This window comes from Sprattus sprattus (genome assembly GCF_963457725.1).
Source record: "Sprattus sprattus genome assembly, chromosome: 7".
Classification (NCBI taxonomy): domain Eukaryota; kingdom Metazoa; phylum Chordata; class Actinopteri; order Clupeiformes; family Clupeidae; genus Sprattus; species Sprattus sprattus.
In genome coordinates, this window is record NC_137926.1 from 28490304 (window position 1) to 28509131 (window position 18828).

An 18828-nucleotide genomic window follows, 5' to 3' on the forward strand; every position below is an offset into this window, starting at 1 on the left:
AGCCTTTAGTCCCAGTACAGAAACAAAGTGCCCGAGGCAGAAGAATAGCATTTTTGACGGTGCGGAGAGCAATGAGTAATGACTACATCCTAGTGCATTCTGGGCTTGATCCACATTCCTTGAGGAACTTGCTCCATTTTCAGAACAAAACAGGTTCGCAAGCATCCAGCCCCAACATAATGCAAAATACAAACGCTGTGTATGATCTCAGCTAAGGCTCGGGGAACACCCGAACACAATTTTCTTAAATCGTTTAAGATGCTCTTCTTATCCGTTCTGCAACAAAGTAACTCTTTCCATGACGTTAAGCATGGACAATGAATTTAGGAAAGTTTTTTTCCTTTCTTTCATGCAGTAAGGTGAATGGAAGGCGGCTCCACACTGCCTCTCAGTGGGAAGGAGGGTGTATGTCTATGCTTATCCAGCCGTAGTAGTAATTTGGGTATGTCTGATAATGTATCGGAAAAGGTAACAATAGGTTAGAAAAAGTTACATAAATTAAAGCTTAGAATACATAGAAATTAAATATATAAAGAAATACATGCCTCTGAAAGATGCTCAAAATGTGCAGTAACCTAATAATAATCTTTCAAGGACAAAACGTAAACCGGTATAAAATGAATGTCCCAACACCTACATTATGATGAACAAGTGATTTAACAGATCAGACCAGAAAGGGCATAACCGCCAGATGGCGAACGTGCTCCATTTTTCTCGCACGGAAGGCAGATTGCACTTTGGTTATTGTGGTTTAAACGGCACACGTCGATTTTATAACAACAGCACAGGAGAAAAGCATGGAAGGCTGGTGCCACTTAATAGCCTACCATTTCGTGCACATAATATGGAACGTTATTCCATAGCCTACCTATGATTTCGGGGAGTCTAGTTTCAAGGTATTAGTGCACAGGCTACGAAGATGACAATGGAGAATCACCAAAACCTGCGTAACTTCATTTCCCACAATACATTGCATAGCTCATGTTGAGTAAGCGAGTTGTGCTTAGGACGCATGTATGGCAATGTCACTTACGTAGCTACATGACAACGATAAGTAGCCTAAGTGGATGCAGGAGTGTCATGTGGACGAGTTTGTTTGTCTTTTGTTGACTGACGCTGATATCTAACAGACCGTTCAATAGCATGCCCGCAGAAATATCAATATCATGCCATTAAGTTAACTTCATAAGAGCTAGCCACAAGTCACCTCAGCTAGTCATGTATTCGGCTGCATTGAGCACTCGGGTATGCCTCGGAGCACTGCGCTTTGGAAACAAAGAATGTTTTCATTTTGGCTTTGCATTACCTTCCACAGCTGTCCGTATGTTGTCAACCGCGCCGCTTCTTCTGAAAGATCTTGACATATCATTGAAACAGTGGACGTTTGAAGTCAGCCCTTTTAGCAAAGTTAACGTGAAGCTTCGATGTGACTTGTCTGTGCGTCCCTTGGATCCTCATGATTTTCCTGAAGCTGACCGGGCTTTCATCTCGGTCCATGGCACAAATGTGGACCATGAGTTTAACCTGGATCATTTGCATGTTCATTATAGCGATGAAAACAAAGAACTCTCCATTCACGGTGATAAAGTGACCAGCAATGTAACTGTTGAACTAACTACGCCAATTAAAAGCGGTGAGTGAAAATTCAATTAAACTTGAAATAAGAGCAGTTCATGTTATCTGTCTACATTTTGGATGATTTGACAGATGACCGTTTTTGCTGTAGACCTCTTCATCACAACTAGTGGGGGAGGAAATGTGAACATTCAGAAGATGGAAGGTGATGTTTGCAAAGTACAGACAGAGAGAGGAAACTGCATCTTGACATCTCTAAGGGTGTGTTTGTCCTCTATAAATATAATTTAAAATTGATATTCGTTATTATTATTATTATTTTTTTATGTGGTCTAAAGCAGTGGTTCTCAACAGGGGGGCGGGGCCCTCAGTGAGCTGCAAGGGTGGCCTTGAGGTGATAGGACATTATTTAGAACAATATATACACAAACATTTGTATGGAGAGTGTCTTAAATATTCTCTCAAACTCTTTTCTATTTAGAATTACATTACAATAAGTCATAAAACATTTGGCGTTCATATTTTGTGTTTAAGTGAATTGTGGCACCTATCAACATTCAATGTGATATTTCGGCAAGAGTTGATTTTGAATGTTATTATGAGGTCAAATAGAATAAGCTTGTCTAACTGCCTTGAGCTTTAAAGTGTGTGCAGATGGAGTCAGAAAGAAGACAGGCAGACAGGTTATCACATCTTCTGTAGGGGGGCCTAGAATATTCAGGGGGCCTTCCGGCCTTGGGAGCAAAAATGTTGAGAATCACTGGTCTAAAGTTTACGATCCAGTAGGGGTGTAGCATAATGCAATGATATGCCCTTATTCACTGTTTGTCCACGTAATGTCAGTTTAACATGAATGATGGATGAGTAGGCTAGTGAATTGTCAGTGTTTCCCCTACAATGATATTAGGGTGGCGGCCCGCCCCCCCAACGGCCCCGCCCGCCCCCCCTGGAAGGTCAAGTAAAAAAAATATAGCGCCAGATCACAAAATAAGTCATTTAAGGTTACCTTTACCATAAAACATGTAAAATTATACTTATTGACTGCTGTCATTCAAAGAAACACATGAACATCATAATTAATTTAAGTGTTTGTGTCCGTGTCCGCTGCCGCGGCGCATTGCGCCGCGCCCCTGCCGCCGTCCCCCTCCCCCCCACCCCTAAGCTGTAAACCTAGGGGAAACACTGATTGTGAAATGAGAAGACGAAGTATTTTGAGTCTATCCGTGCATTTTGTCCAGGTCATGATCAGCCTTTGATCTCTGTTTCAGAGTCACCAAGTGAAGGTGCTGTCAGCAGGGGGAAACATCACAGGTTTTGGCACCATCCATGGCAATGTGGATGTCTGTGCAAAAGAAGGCAGTGTACTGTCATTTTATTTTTGTTTCATCGCTATAATTTATATAATTTAAAATAAATGAAAATACAGACAATCAAAAAATATAGTCTCAGAATTGCTTGACTGAAAGATTAAAATATATGTATCTATTTTGTGATTTTCATTACTAATGATCTTTTTAACGTCATATCCTAGGAGGTGGACTTTAAAAAGATCCAAGGGTCCTTCATGAATGTCTCAACAGAACGAGGTCAGTTGAAGGTCAAAGCTATCTATGCAGAGTCCTCCAAAGTTTCATCATCATCAGGGGCAATTCAGTTGGGGCATATCCATGGTATGTGTTCTTGGGCTGTTGGACAAAATTAATTGGCTATGATTTGTGTATTTTTCTGCTTTAACTGTTCAGTTCCTCTATTTTGAACAGGTGATGCCAACGTACAGAGTGAAATGGGAAATGTGAGAGTCGGTATGTCAAATATCGGTGTTAATTGTTTCTTGCCTTAAATGCACTTGAAGCCCTGTAACAGTATTACATTATTACCTGCATAAAATCACAGTGCTCTCTAGTGTTCAAGTACTATATTGGGAATCTGGAACAGGGTTTTAAATGGTGAGCTTGTGTGAATGTGAATGTAAACGTGACTGTTTTCCAGATTCCTCAAGTGGTGCTTTGAAAATCTCGACTGCTGCTGGGAATATTGATACATATGTTGGAGATATGGGATCGGCAGACCTCACGACTCTGCAAGGTATGCGACTAAACAGATTTTCAAATGATTGTTTTCCTAATTTCTTAATGTGCCTAAGAGCATATCTTCTTCCTCACCCCTACAGGCTCTGTGTCAGTGCGGGTTCCTGCCTCTATGAAAGCAGGAGTTCAGTTGTCTGGAGCTTCTGTAGAGATCAGTCCAGAGATAAAGCTGCATGAGGCCCAACACGACTGCTCAGACAGCAGTACAACTGTCAGCGGTGAGTCAAGTATGAAAGCTAATGGCATGACATAACACAAAGCCAATGTGTGTAGAGGTTACACACAAGTATATCTAGAGGCTTTGATGTAAATTGACAGGCTAACCATTTGGTCCACCATTTGTTTAACATGGGCCACTCGTTGTTATACTTAATAAGTGCAAATGTGGTTGTCTGGGAATTCCCTGCCCCTTCACTGCATTCCATTTGTTCAGTTGGTCTGGCCAACTCTCAACGGCGCTCCACTTCAGCCACCTGATTGGACAGTCCTTTAACCAATCAGAGCAACGATACTATACAACGATACAACGATCGGTAATAAAGCAAACACATATTTTTTCTGTATGAATTGTTCCAGGGCAAGTTTCTGTTCTGTTTTCAAAGAAAACTTGCCTTATCGAAGTTTTGCGGTGCTTTGGCGGCCACCATGTCCAATGTTTAAAAACTCTCCGTGCAGTAGATTTTGTAACGTAGCCGTGGTAAGTTTAAATCCGCCAATGGCGCGCCAGGTAGCCAAAAGCCAGTTTGTGATTGGCTCCAAGGATTCTGGAAATCTTGAAATGAACGGGTATGCAAACTTGGCCAGACCCAGTTCTGAGGCAAAATCAATTTGGCCGGAAGAAGTGGGGCGGGACTTCCCAGACTACAAATGTGGTGATGTGTGATAAGTATCCAGCATGTTTTTGGAAATAATACAGAAAGCTTAAAATGCTCTAGGAATCGCATTTAGTGTAAATGTTTGTGTTGAAAGTGTACTTTTTCTGACAGGTTATCTGAATGGCCCATCGGCCGGGGATCAATGGATTAAAGTCAAGGCCGACGAAGGGACCATCAGCCTGAGAGCTCAGAGTTGGTTTGAGTCTCTGAGGCTTGGGAAGTAAACATGTCCACCCCTACTCTCGGTCTCTGCCAGATGCACTGTACTTATTGTATTGTGTTTTTTTGTTTACATTTTATAAAGTCACCGAAAATTGAATGCAAAAAGCGTAGAAAGTGTATGCTTTATTTAATGTAAAAATATACATATTCCACTGTTTTTATGTTGCTGCTGTAAGCACTATGTAAATCATTAATGTGTAAAAACATGAATAGGTAGCTCTCCTAAGAGCAGAAGTCAGACACAATAAAGGAATGCTATTGCTACTTTTGATATTTTGCTATCCTTTTTAAAGGGTTTCATAACAACTCTGAATCATGAGGCTTACAGGATCCATTACATGCAACAATGTCAGTTCCTGGACCATTCTGGCACATAATGATGATTCCAATGAAGGTTTGTCCACAGTGTGCCCTACAGTTATTCGCTACATACACTTCTCACATAGCCACATCGTCTGTGTTGGCAGTCATGTAGGCAGACTGCTGCTGTTACGACAACTGTCATCACATTCCAATGGAGTGTCCTGCTTCTCTGGCCTCTTCTTTAGCTGCAGGTTATCATAGCCATACCAGTAGGGGGCGTCATCTCTGCTGTGTTCCCAGTGCTTTAGGCCAGGCTGAAGGCGCAATGCTGCCTGCCTGTAGGGTCACCACAGTGTTTACATGTACTGCTTTGAAAAGAGTGAGTGTACACACAAATACACAAAACAGAATGACATTGTCACACAGAAACAATTTAAAAGGGAATTAGAATTGCTGTAAAGATTTCCAGTGAGATCAGACTACATACTTACTTGGAGATTCCCCTACAGTACAGCATGGTGAGGGAGTGGAAGTGTTGGCAGCCCTTGAGCAGGATGCGAGAGGCACGGTCAGTTAGGAGAACACAACCGCTGACATCCAGCTCTTTAAGGCAGGGTCCAGAGCCTGTCAGATACTTCATGGCTGCATCCGTCATCTGGTTTTACAGACATGTTTTAATTCATCATGATGCATTATAGATACTGAATGAATAAGCACTAAAACGTTCACTGTGAGGTGAATATACTGTATTCAAACCAGGCATACTTTTGGACAGCCCGCCATGATGAGTCGGGACACAGTCTTGCAGTAGAAGGATAGCGCTTTGATGGACAGGTCTGAGAGCGCCACACAGTGAGATATATCAAAGTCCTCGAGACGTTTGGCCCCCCTACAGAACATCTGACACACCAAGAGGTGCACATACAGACATCTCACAACACTTACTGAAATGAATCCAACAAGATAAACTGTTTCATGAAAAACAAATAATGGGTATTAGATTTTAAATTAATTAAAATTACCTCAATGCCCATATCGGTTATGGAAAGACATTCAGATATATTGAGCTTCTTTAAATATTGAATTCCTCCGGCTGCTGTTAGTCCCTATGAGGCAATGGATTTAGATTAATGTAAAGATGCAGATATATTGATAGCAAAATATGCAATGTATGTCATGAATAGATTGGTAAGGTATGGCACATATATCACTGCTTCTACAATGTCACAAAAGGCAGCTTACTTTATCCTGGATATGACAGCCAGTTATGTCCAAACAGAGAAGACATTGGAGGTTACTCAAGTACTCAATGGCCATGTCTGTTAGGGACTCACAATATGCCAGATTCAGGGTACGGAGCATGCTGCATCTGTGAAGAGACGGACACAACACAAACATTATTTATATTGAATGTGTACACCGGGTATGTGTGTGAATGCTGAGAGACATTGTGTACCTCTGTACAATTTTCACAACCACAACGTCACTGACACGGCAGTTGCTAAGATTGAACTCTTGGATCTTGAAAGCAAATGGACCATCAGTTAAGTAACGCAGGCCAACATCACTGACCCTAGATGGCACAGAGAGAGAGACATAGACCCGATGTTCAGAAATAGTCTGCCTGTACACCAAAGTTTTTTTTTTTAGTGACAACAACTATCAGTATTATCCTACCTTACACTGTCTGAGATGTCAAGGTAAGTAAGATTCTTCAGAAGTGCTATGTATTTCAGACTGGCATCAGTCATCTTTGAACAGTCAGCAGCATGCAAATGACTTAGGTTGGGAGAACTCTTGCAAACAGCCTTCCAGCCGATGTCTGTAATACGGTTGTTGCCTGCATAGAAAATGGAATGCATACATTTTGAATGATACATCATTTGCTCATTCAAACAAAGCATATATTTTAAGTATGTATGTATAATGCTTGATAAATGTCAGTTTCTATTCAAACTAGCTAATCTGGTCTCAACATCTGTAATATCAAGATTCAAAAGCTTCTATATCCCGTAATAACTTTTTTTCACATCGTACAATACACACACAGCAATGACAGAATCTGGCCCAAAACTGTATACTGCAAAGATATTATACAATGACCTTGTATTCGTAATTTTTCGAGAGACGCCACTTCAGCGATGGTTTTAAATGCAGTGTCAGTGAGATGAGGGGACTCCAGGAGGGAAATTGTAACCAGAGAGTGACATTTAGCGGTCAGCACCTGTCAAGGTATTGTTACACACAGATGATTCAATGAGTGGAAAACACTGTATTAACTACTTTAAACTGACTTAAAGCAGATTGAATTTTAGCACAACAATTTAACACGATTTTTCAGAGCCTGTAAAGAACACTTAAATGTGTTTTTTGTTTACTTCTTTAACCTCATTTAAGCTCTTATTTTACAAAAACAATGACATTTTAGAGCATAGTTTGAAAACAGTACTCATGATACTCATGATGTACTTAAAATACCTACCTGTAAGCACTTGTCTGTAAATGTGGGCATGTTGTCGAATACAATGTGCTGTAACAGACTGCATCCAGCAGCAATGTGTCCAAACCCATCTACTGTTATCTAGAGCAGCAAAATTAATGGTGGAACTTTGACATACAAGAAATATCTGTTAAAAATATTAAATGCTGTGACTATACTAACCTGAGTGCAGCCAGAGAGATCTATGTGAACAAGCCCATGGCAGCCTCTCTCTATAGCCAAGAACTGCAGACCTTTATCTGTAAACTTTCTACAGTGGGCCAGACTCAAGTACTGCAGATTCAAACAGCACCTTTAGGGCATAGTAATAAAGAAATAAGGGTAGAGATTAGTGAAAAGAAGGTTGGATTACATATACGTACATAAGTTTGAACTGCAAGACGTATTAGAATAACACCATTATGTCAGTAAACTGAACCAAAATATTTAAAGATGTAGCCACTACCTTGAAAGCATTTTCAGAGTTCCATTTGTCACGTAGGTGTATGACAAATTCAGATAGAGTAAGGAATGACAACTCTCTGCTATTATTCGCACAGTCTCATCCTGATAAAAAGGAAACAAGGTATTTGGTAAATTCTCATGTTTGTTTAAATATTTTGCTGAATTGGATTTTTAGTAGTACTGACATTGATGTTGGTGCATTCACTCAGATTGAGCTCCTGAAGATTTCTGCATTCACCTAATGGATTATGAAACATAGCATAAAAATGCAGCCTTTTCTCTGCTTTAGGTCTTGTCTTGTTTTAGTTTTTTATGTAAATCAGAGAAAAAACTCACTTATACATCTAAAGGTGGGCCACTGCAGAGACACACAACCACGCAGATTCAAGTGGACCACAAAAGGACGATATGCCTGCAGAATCCTCTCTACATCATGGCTTTGAATCCAGTGCTTTTCTGCTGAAAAATTGATCTTACAAGAGCAAAGATTATATACATAAAATAGAAAAACTACACGAATACAAAAAAAGATGTTTGTAACCAGCGTTGCAAAATGTGTCACATTTTAAATTCACTCTAACCTTATTCCAGAAACTGCTGGTTTGAGTTATAGCCATCCATGCGTCGCACACCTCAGCACATCTCAGCAGGTCCCCTGACTCTAAATACTGAAAGATCTAAGATCAAACGCAACCAGCCTTATTCAAAACAAGAATAAATTACAATTTTAAAAAACCCAGTCATTTCAAGAAAAATGGTATATTCGCAAGGTAGTCACTTTAGAATATACTGACGGCAAACAAGGTTTTTCAAATGATCTCAATGGTAGTACGATGAAATTAAGATCTAGCAACAATACTGACTGAGATCCTTGCTATACCTTTAAAGACAACTTGCTCGGCAACATTGAAATAATGTCTTTTTCCTCAGTGGTGTCGATCTGTTGGATAGACTTCTCATGTAAGCCTTTTTCCCAGCTCTGCCCTTACAAAAGAAAAGTGGTTAGGATCGATAGCTCTTGACAAGAACTTATAAATACACCATTCTTTCAATTGTGAAAAGATCTTCAAAAGGTACCTCAAAGTACTCCTTCGTCCTCTTTGAGTCCTGCACCGCATATCGCCATGCAGCAAATATGTTCCTGCAGTGCAATATTTCATACACTTTTTGGATTTTCTTAACAGCATCTGAATAAAACAGATAGTAAAACTGTACAATTGATCAATTGCGGCAATTCAGTGCATCATTGCTGTTATTTCACAGAATACAAAAAACCTAGACATGATAAATATAATTATATAATACTGATACATGGTTGATAAAAAAACGAAAATGTGATCATTAGTGGGTAAGCACTAGAACTTGTTTATTGGGATTTTATTTTATATTATTTTTGATGTATTGTCCGATTTTGATTTATATTTGATGTATACCTTTTTTTTTTAGGTTGCATAGCCTTTTTAACTCTGGCAGGGGGACTGCCAGATGAAACAGGCCTTTTGGCTATAATTGGGTGCATTTACATCTTAATGTTCATGAATGTACACTGTCTCTCTTGATCAAATAAACAAATTGATTGATTGATACATAATTATACTTAGAGCCTTTGTTCAAAACTATTTTCTATGTGCACTGCGATAAAACAAATGAAAGCCACATACCCTTCTTTCTCTTCCTCTTACACTGGACCCACTTTATCCATATTCCGAAAGTATAACGCAGGACTTTCTTTGAATAGTGGCCCTGAGAAGCATCCATGTTCTGACGAAGGATGATCCTTTCTATTTTCCTCTTCAGGATGTACCTTTTCCAGGCCCTGCCCACAAGTGGTCCTTTATTAATTCATGAGTAACTGAATGCAAGCCACTAGTAAAACAAAAGACTCTGCTCTCAAGCTGTAACACTGAGCTACACTCAGTTATTCATTTGATGAAATGGATCCCACTGGATCAAATGCTGAAGTAACTTTACAATACATTGACCAGAGCCAAAGGCAAATCAGTGACACATTCTGTGTTAAACATGTGTAAGTTAATACTAATGACAACTTAAGTTTACATGTGGTATTAACAGAAGCACTTTACCCCCAAGTATTCCCAACAATCACCTTAGTTGTGCAAAGGGCTTAGGCCTACCTAAATTGTTATGTTTCAAATGTTAAAAGATCTTACATGAAGCACATCTTGAAAAGACTCTTCTGATAACAGTAACATGCCTCTTCAAAAAAAGGTGACATCTACAGAACCAAACAAACATTAATGGACAAATGTAGAAAGGTATAGGCTACACTTCTTTCGGCAATAATATGCTTTTGGAAAATTCATAGGGTGAGCAAAGCATTATACCGTGTCACTGTCATCTGGGTTTGTGGTTCTATTTTCTATGAAAATATTCATTATATTAAGCATCAAATTTTCATCAGATAGGTAAAAGTCAACCTCCACATCATCATCAGCATAGGTATTCCTGTATCAAGAGAAGACAATTATGATCTTCTAGTGTTACAAGAAGAATTGTTAAAATGGATGGCAAAGCACATCACTTGTATGATAGACAACTGTTTATGATATGCAATATGTTTGGCACACAAAAATGTAATTTAGGTAGGCTAACGTTACCCACCAGTTAACGTAAATGTCCCTGCTCTTCTGGATTGCTAAAAGCTTCTCCTCAATAAAATGCAAGGGGTTCTCGGGACACGAGGCCAGCAGGCCAGCTATGAGAGCCTAAAAAAAATGCAATTGCTTTAAAGGCACCCAGTGCAACTTTCGAGGCTTAAAAATAAACATTCAATTTCTAGTCTTTTTTACACGTAGTAAGTTTCAATAACTCCATACCATTACATACCGACATTCAAGCAGCAAAGATGAGACGTCGTTGTGTGGTGAGAACTGATAGAAAATCGATAACAACAACAATCGCCGCCATTTTCTTTATTTTTTGGTAACCTACAATAAATAAAGCAGGTTCCAGTCAATGGAAAAATGGCTTCTCCCCACCGGCGATTGTTGTTGTTTACGATTTTCTATCAGTTCTCACCACACAACGACGTCTCATCTTTGCTCCTTGAATGTCGATATGTAATGGTATGGAGTTATTGAAACTTACTACGTGCAAAAAAGACTAGAAATTGAATGTTTATTTTTCATTGAATGTTTACATAAAGTTGCACTGGGTGCCTTTAACTTAATCATCATCAACTAAAGCTGCCTATCACACCACAGGTAGCTTCCCTCCCTATGGCTAACAATCTTTCTTTTACTTCACCTGAAAAATTCGAGGAAGGGAATTCTTCAGAATATATTCTCTCAGCGATGGGTCTGCGTTTTCCAGTGATGCCATATTTTCACTTAAGTTAATTTACAGCATTATCTTTAGCATCCAATATAAATAAACAGACTGTGGCATTTAAACATTTTTACGGGAAATGTGTTGTTTCAGAAAACTGAGACCTGTCAGGTCAGTGTATACACAGCACAACTAGCTTGATGTTACTAAGTAACCAAAACTGCGTTGGTCGATTAAAAAGTATTCAAGGAAATGAATTAATCGTCGTTAGAACCAGTGAATTGATAACCTCCTGACAAAAATACAGAAGAGTGCACGTTGTTTGTATTACACTGGTTATGGCAGTATTAGTTATTATAAAACATAAATGTACGTCACTCAACGCTATGCCTCTGAAGGCTTTGTGAGACGATGTCAGCAATCCCATGGAAAGATTTTGGTTGGCCTGACGGGACTCGCAGACAGCATGGGGGAATGAGTCTGAGAACGTTGTCATAGGATATCTTCATGTTAATAAGACGATTTTCAGGATGGGAGATGGTTTTGTCGCACCCAAATTGGGTAATATGAAAGCAGTATTGGGAATACTTGCTGGAGCAGGTGCCTCTTATGGCTTATACAAACTGGTCCGCGGTATTGGAGGAAATGCAGAGAAGAAAAATAGAACGAAAAAGGTAGAAAGAAGTGGTCCAGATAACAGAGCGGCGGGAGATGTAATTCTGGAACCAGGGAGTTTAATGGCTAAGGTGTCCGGATTCAATGTGGTTGGAGTACCCAAGAATCCTTCTCAGGTCACCGCAGAGGCATCAAGTAAGATGGAACATTGTTGACTAGCTAGCAAACTTTAGCTGGCTAGCGACCTATTTTTGCATGTTTTGCTCAATATAACGTTATTTGACTAGGTTAGCTAGAATGATTGTGTCTGTTGACATAATGTGGCTAAATCTTGAACTATTTGTTATTGCTACTTCACATTTTCTACTAGCGGGTTCAGTCTATGACTGATAGCCTATTCCCAGACAGCCACCTATCATAGCGTATTCTGAGCTAATGTCGTGGTTATGTTTGCTATAAGTCTCTTTGTTGTCCGTTCCTAAATATAAGCCAAAGAAAGTTTACTATTGTAGGTTAAAACCAACTGCCAAGAAACGATCTTTATCTGTATGCTTACTATTCGTTGTGCTTCTTTTTGCAAAATGTTTTTCCTTTACTAGAAGACATCTTAACAAAGTCGCCAGGGTGTTTGGAGGCGCGGCACATAGGGATGCTCCTCTCCCTTCTACAGAGTAGTCCTAACGCTTCAGAGAGGTCCCACGTGCTTATTACATTGGGGAATAGCGCTGCTTTCACAGTGAATCAGGTAGAGTCACTTGCAATGTTGTGTTAGTGAAAAACTAATGGCTGTGTGTATCCATCAAAACTAGAGGACTTCTACAGTAAAGATTACTTTATGTTCGTTTCACACACGTTTTGCACTTTGCCACAGGATCTCATCCGTGAATTTGGAGGCCTTTATGTTATTGCTGGATTCCTTACAGACACTTCAGCAGATGTTAGACTACAGACGTTAAATGCTTTGAATAACCTGAGCATGAACATAAGAAATCAAGAGCAGCTGAAGGTACAGCAGAACAGATGTCTGTATGATGTTTACCTTCAAACTGATTTCAAGGCCTTTTCTCTGTGTTAAGTTTTAACCCTGACATTTTTCTTTTCATGTAGGTGTACATTCCTCAGGTTTTGGAGTTGATAGAAATTTCACCAGTCAACTCTGAGTTGCAGCTGGCAGCCCTGAGGTTGCTAACCAATATGTCTGTCACAGACAAACATCAGCACCTAATGAGGAACTCAGTCACCCTGTTCCTGTCACTGCTTGTAGTGAGCAATGAAGCTCTTCAGGTATTTGTGCATAGTTTAGGAAGCAACCACAATTAAATATACTTTATTGTTGTCTTTTAAATTTGGATCTTGATCCTTTCAAGGAGAACTCTGGTATTTTCTAAACCAGCTCTATTTTCCCATCTTTTTGGGTCCAGATTTTTATGAGGGACAAAAATTAATATTCGTCCCAGTCCTAGAACTCTATAACCAGCAACTGCAAAATGGCTATACAATGTAATCCAATGGGGCCGGCATCCGCATCAAAGTAAACCGCTTGTTTTTGCCGCTTGCATAACGTTATTGACAAGTGTCTTGACAACATGGAAAGGATCCCTACAGAGATAGTTCTTTGTCTGTTAAACTCAGTAACTGAAAATAAACTGTAGAAAGTAATTGTTTCTACAGTCATTAGTTTACCTTTAAGCTTACAGTTATTGAGGTAAACAGCCAGTGGTGAAAACATAGGATTACGTTGTAGAACCATCCTTGTTATACTCGACCGATTTTGATCATTTTTGTCTCTAAAATACAAGTAACAATTTGGACCCAAAAAAACATGGAGGAATCATGCCTCATTTTAAATCTTGATTTTTCTATATACATCTTGGTTTCTTCTGCTCTCATAACCCACAGATTCAGGTTTTAAAGGTCCTGGTGAATATGTCCTCCAATCCAGATATGATTGAAGAAATTGTCCAAGCACAGGTAAAACTATATCTAAAGAACGGCTTAATGTATGGTTGACCTGATTGTGGTTTTGTGTTTGATGAGAACATTTAAAAAGTGTTGCCCAAAAAACCTCTGAAACTATCTCCTTGACACTTATCTTGAGGTAGGGAATTTAGAAAGTGTGCATGATACTATTTTTCTTTCTTTGTGTTTTTCTCCAAAGAGACCACAACAACAGATTCAGGTGCCTTATAATGGGGAAACTGTTTTAGGTCATAGCATCCCTTTTAATTTTTAGGTCATAGTATCCCTTTTAATTATTAATTAAAAAAAGAAAACAATTATAAAAGTAATATAAAAAACTGAAGTACAATCACTTTTTAATAAATAGACTTATTATCACTTGTGTCTGCTACAAAAGCTGTTAAAGGCTGGTGACAACTGTCCTGTGTCCTAGTCTATAAATAGATAAAGCTATTAGTAGATTTCAAAATACATAGCAGTGTGTGTTGTTTAGATGTTGCCAAAGAGATACAGTGCCTGCTCAGATAGCGATCATACTTGGAGTAGTTGAAATAATCAATCTGCCCAATGAAAATGATTTGCAGTGTGAGCAAAAAGGATATTGGGTACATTGTTTCTGTTCTATGAAAGCTCACTCATTTTTGAATCCACCTGAAAAATGTTCCTTGGGGGAATGTGTTAAGACATATCTTTATTTTTCTACATTATCTCCTCTTGTTTGTTGGCAGGCTCCAGCTTCCTTGGTTCTTCTGTTCGATGGCTGTACCAATGTCTCTGTGCTCCTCCGTCTTCTGACATTTGTCGGAAACCTCATGGCCTGGACACCTTCCGCTCAGGTAGCACAGGCCCTGCGGTGGAGGCCAGACTCGCTGTTCTGTGTGCTGCTAGACGATTCCTCCCAGTTGCATTACAGACTCCCGCAGCTACTCTCTCATCCTGACGGCGAAGTCAAGGCTCAGGTGGCTAGGATCTTCGCATAGCCTCCCATCTGGGTTGTTGCCTCACATATCCTCCAAGCAGCAATGTTCTTTTTGCTGTCACTGTTCCTATAACAAAATCACCCTTCTAAACGTCCTCTCTCATCCACAGTCCTCTTGGCGTTCTGGGCCATGTTTGCTAAGCAGCGTAAGCTCTGCAATGTCCACACAGTGTCTTCTTCTTGTCTTCTGAGCTCCCTTAGGGCTTATGAAAGTCCTCACTGCCAAACCTATTTATAGAAAAGTGAATGTGTCAGTTGAGACATCAGGTGTTCCCTGCCATACACCAAAAAAATGACCTCTGGCGGTTTTGGTACAGGGAATGGAGTTAGTTATGTGGAGGTTTTGTGAGACTTACATTTCATTTTGCCTTTGGCATTTTAACTGCCACAGACAGTTTACAAAGGGAATGTTTTCAGGATTAGATGCATGCTTCAGCATGGAGAGTGAGTTTCTTACTGACTGGATTCTTCTCATTTGTTGTGTCTATGTTCAAGTGTTAATGGTCTGTAAATGCTGCACAGCAATTGAAGCTCCTTTTTTAGCAACAGTCAGCAGGTAGGACAGCTCCAGAGTAGTTACCCTCTGAAGTTGACAGTTGATACACAGTTCAGGCTTAGACTTTTGTGAAGTAAATGTTTTTACCAAAATAAGGAAACCACCATCAAACACCTCAAAACTGCAACAAATATATTGGTTGTCTATTCAACCCTATTGCCTAACCAACCCCAACGGTGGTTATCAAGCTATCTTGGAAACTGGAAGAAGACATTCCAAGTAATCTGTTGTTCAGACCTAGTTTTACATCAAAATAACTTGTCCAAAGAACAACTGCACAATTTTTCCCCTTAAAAATAAATCGCCAAACTATTTAAAATAAAACTAAATTTCCTACCCATATTTATTGCAATAAAAATATAGTGAGATAGAAGTATAGAAATATATATCCTTCTATATATGTTGTTCTTTCATTTGTTGTAACTTAATAAGGATGCCAAATCTGATAAACTGAAGAGCTGCCATGACTTTCGGTAGGCCAGAGAAATGAAATTTTGATTTGAAATCTGTCTGTGAAGTAAATATATTTAAATAGTATTATTTATTCTTAGTTACAGTGTTACTCATCTGCAGATTTGAATGCTTAATATTTGTTTTAATCAAATAAACGTACAGATTTTACAAAATGTGGAGTGTGTCTTTGACATTCAGGCCTCGGCTCTCTTTGCTCATGGTTATGCCATGACACTACATTTTCTTACTAATTAGTTAGTTACCTTGTAATACATAACTATCTGCACATATATCAATGGAAAAGAATATGCTCTGAAAAGGCATATGTAAAGTTGAGCCAATCAAACAATCTTCCTTATAATGAATGATATTCAACCATTATCGATTTCTGATCAAGGAAGAGGAGAATGTTTAAGAACTTTACTAAATGATGCAGGTGCAGAGATTATGAATGCTCATGTTGTCTACCTGATTTACATGATATCCCCTGACATTTCCTGCACTGAGTTAATTATTCCCTTTGAAGATACAAAGAAAGAAAGCCTCTGTTGTGCACCCCGCTGTGTTATAATACCACTATAGGTAAGGTTGTTGGGTATGAATGCTTGCATGTGGCAGTGAGAGGTTTGTGGGAAGTCCCCAACCGTCCCAAATTTGTCTTGCGGTCATAAAATGACTTGTGGCCTAAGTCCAAACTGGCTACAGTATTCCTGGTCCGTAGTGATTCTCTCACAATCTTTGCTCTCAACATAGTGGTTTTGTTTTGATTAGTAGCATTTTGAAGGCAGTAGTGATTCTAGTGAATGTCCCGTTTCTTTGGAACCTCTGTTCTTCTCCGGTATCTTTCAAGCCTGTTTTCTCTGTTCTGTCATGAGCAAACAACCTGCTGCTCATCCAGTAAAACCTCGTAGGCAAACACTGAGCCAACTGAGGTGATTGTAGGAAAAGGGGCAGAGCTAACATGTCTGGCGCTCACAGCTTAGACCCGACAAGCCATTCAGGACCCATGCTAGCAGAGCTGCAAGGGGCTGGAGACGAGTCAGAGAAACAGCTGCATGCACGCCTGGAGCAGTGCACAGACACTTTCGCAGCCAGAGTCGAAGACAGAATGCATACCAGCCTGGTTCAGCTCAACATTGACACCTGAGATGCCTGCTTAACACGTGGTAATTTCATGTAGGCCTAATAACATGATAAATATCTTGTAAAAACGTGAAAATATCGTTATCATGTTAAAACGTGAAAATATCATTATCATGAAATAACGTGATCATTTCATGTAATAACATGATATTCATCATGTTAAAACGTGAAAAAGATATTGTTAAAACAAGAAACTTTCACGTAATAACTCAGGTAAGGCCAAAGCCGCGATCAGGCACAATTCACCCTTCGCTAAGCCCCGCCCACCTTAACTACTGTTGCTACGCCTGACAAGCTTTCGTACCTGGCATATCAATCTCAATGATAAGTGCCGTTATCTGACGTCCGCAGAGAGATAATTACTAATTTCTGGAGTTCAGGGGAGATCTCTGAAAGAACGAGGCAAAAGGGGCTTCAGTATGCTTTTGAGGGATACATACATGATATCTCCGCGAAGTCAGACAATGGGGAAATACATATTAAAACCTCCGGCAACCCCCCTGATGCTCCCACGTAGGAACTGACACAGGGAGAGCAGCAATCGGATTGGGGAAGTCGTGTGTCGGCCGTCATTTAACAAAATGCTAAAATATATTGAACAGTTTGTCAAAGCGAGCCTGCATCTTGTCTCTTACCATTTTATTTTACGTTAAAATGTACGCATTCTAAACAAAGAACCGTAATCATTTGCAAGCAATACTGAGATGAGTAAACTATCCGCTAGCTTGATAACATTAGCTTGTCCTCATGTTGGAGACTTAACAAAGTGCCAAAATACATTCAACAGTATGTCAAACGCGAACAGTAGATATGTATCTTATAGTCTCATTTTACGTTAAAATATGTGCATTGTGAACAAAGAACTGTAATTGTATGCAAGCAATACTGAGATGAGTTAGCTCGCTTGCTAACATTAGCTTGTTGTAAGCAAATATAAGTGTTCTTTGTAAACATTCAGCTACGATTGGGGCCTCCCACACTTCTTTATCCACTCACGGCATTTCTCATATTGAGTTTTGGGTTTTGGGAAAGCAAAAATTCAACCCCACCCTCCAAACTCTTTGGGTATCGGCTGTCGGTTTTGCACAACCCATAGGCACAGTGCTTCGGAATCTTCACTTTGCCAAATGCTTGTCAGGTCCTCCGCGCTTAGTTACCCGTTGCTAAACTACGATTGGCCTGGGGCAGTTTTTGGGCGTGGCTTAGCGAAGGGTCAATTCGGGTGGGCGAGAGTTGCCACTTCGCTTCACGCGAATCAGGGACAAATCAGGCACAATTCGAATGGGCGAGAGTCGCTGAAATCAGTCACACGCGGTCAAGCAATGTCATTTATTACGTTCTACGAATCCAACTTACATTACCACTGCACACTCACAACCTTACAGATAATGTATTGTACTAGCATTTGTATTCAAAGTTTACACTTTAATCTACCAAAGTATTTACCGTTTTACAATACAACATCCAACACTAGGGCCTTATACATGTGCCACTGAGATCAGATCAGTTTATCGTATCGTATTCGCGTGTAGGTGTGAACATTTTCAAGGGAAACGGCTCTTGTCGTTACGTGTTTACATGTGCAAAATGTGAACCGTTTACATTGCCTCGGGCATGCGCAAAGACCACGGACAACATCAACGTGGATCCGCATCGTGCACAGGCAGTGTAGTGGCTTAAAGTTCCCTTCTTTCTATCAGCATATAGTTCTTAATATTTTCTTTGAATAACCACTCTCGGATGGAAAGAAAACGAGTCTACGCGTGGATGTGTTTCAACAACGTTGAAAACTGTGTTTGCTCCGTCTTTTACTGGACTCATAATTATAT

General features: G+C 39.7%; 3 protein-coding genes across 3 annotated transcripts; 2 read left to right on the top strand and 1 right to left on the bottom strand.

Annotated features, from left to right (window-relative positions):
• Positions 1–1052: 1052 nt before the first annotated feature.
• Positions 1053–4839, top strand: fam185a (family with sequence similarity 185 member A). The gene is made up of 8 exons (XM_080842858.1): positions 1053–1633; positions 1727–1836; positions 2844–2936; positions 3107–3245; positions 3336–3377; positions 3565–3660; positions 3746–3880; positions 4649–4839. The coding sequence occupies exons 1-8, from the start codon at positions 1219–1221 to the stop codon at positions 4759–4761; spliced, it is 1143 nt and encodes a 380-aa protein (XP_080698984.1). The 5' UTR covers positions 1053–1218; the 3' UTR covers positions 4762–4839.
• A 387-nt stretch (positions 4840–5226) lies between these two features.
• fbxl13 (F-box and leucine-rich repeat protein 13) lies at positions 5227–11348 on the bottom strand (the record flags this gene model as incomplete). Its single annotated transcript, XM_080842461.1, has 21 exons — positions 5227–5398; positions 5554–5717; positions 5828–5962; positions 6085–6168; positions 6305–6431; positions 6519–6635; positions 6740–6902; positions 7166–7286; positions 7545–7643; positions 7725–7854; positions 8008–8108; positions 8192–8244; positions 8343–8478; positions 8588–8683; positions 8887–8985; positions 9084–9193; positions 9668–9822; positions 10178–10242; positions 10352–10472; positions 10629–10732; positions 11274–11348. The coding sequence occupies 21 exons, from the start codon at positions 11346–11348 to the stop codon at positions 5227–5229; spliced, it is 2427 nt and encodes an 808-aa protein (XP_080698587.1).
• Positions 11349–11787: 439 nt separating this feature from the next.
• Positions 11788–16016, top strand: armc10 (armadillo repeat containing 10). Its single transcript, XM_080842895.1, has 6 exons — positions 11788–12104; positions 12509–12654; positions 12781–12915; positions 13017–13193; positions 13809–13880; positions 14597–16016. Exons 1-6 carry the CDS (start codon positions 11825–11827, stop codon positions 14846–14848), a joined length of 1062 nt encoding a protein of 353 aa, XP_080699021.1. The 5' UTR covers positions 11788–11824; the 3' UTR covers positions 14849–16016.
• The last annotated feature ends 2812 nt before the right edge of the window (positions 16017–18828 follow it).

What these genes read in the sequence shown, in the direction of transcription:
- fam185a (XM_080842858.1), top strand. Translation starts at nt 1,219, where the DNA reads ATGTATTCGGCTGCATTGAGCACTCGGGTATGCCTCGGAGCACTGCGC. An exon ending in AACTACGCCAATTAAAAGCG is followed by an intron (nt 1,634 to 1,726) that starts GTGAGTGAAAAT and finishes TTTTTGCTGTAG; the next exon opens with ACCTCTTCATCACAACTAGT. An exon ending in TCAGTTGGGGCATATCCATG is followed by an intron (nt 3,246 to 3,335) that starts GTATGTGTTCTT and finishes TATTTTGAACAG; the next exon opens with GTGATGCCAACGTACAGAGT.
- armc10 (XM_080842895.1), top strand. Translation starts at nt 11,825, where the DNA reads ATGGGAGATGGTTTTGTCGCACCCAAATTGGGTAATATGAAAGCAGTA. An exon ending in TGAGCAATGAAGCTCTTCAG is followed by an intron (nt 13,194 to 13,808) that starts GTATTTGTGCAT and finishes CATAACCCACAG; the next exon opens with ATTCAGGTTTTAAAGGTCCT. An exon ending in AAGAAATTGTCCAAGCACAG is followed by an intron (nt 13,881 to 14,596) that starts GTAAAACTATAT and finishes GTTTGTTGGCAG; the next exon opens with GCTCCAGCTTCCTTGGTTCT.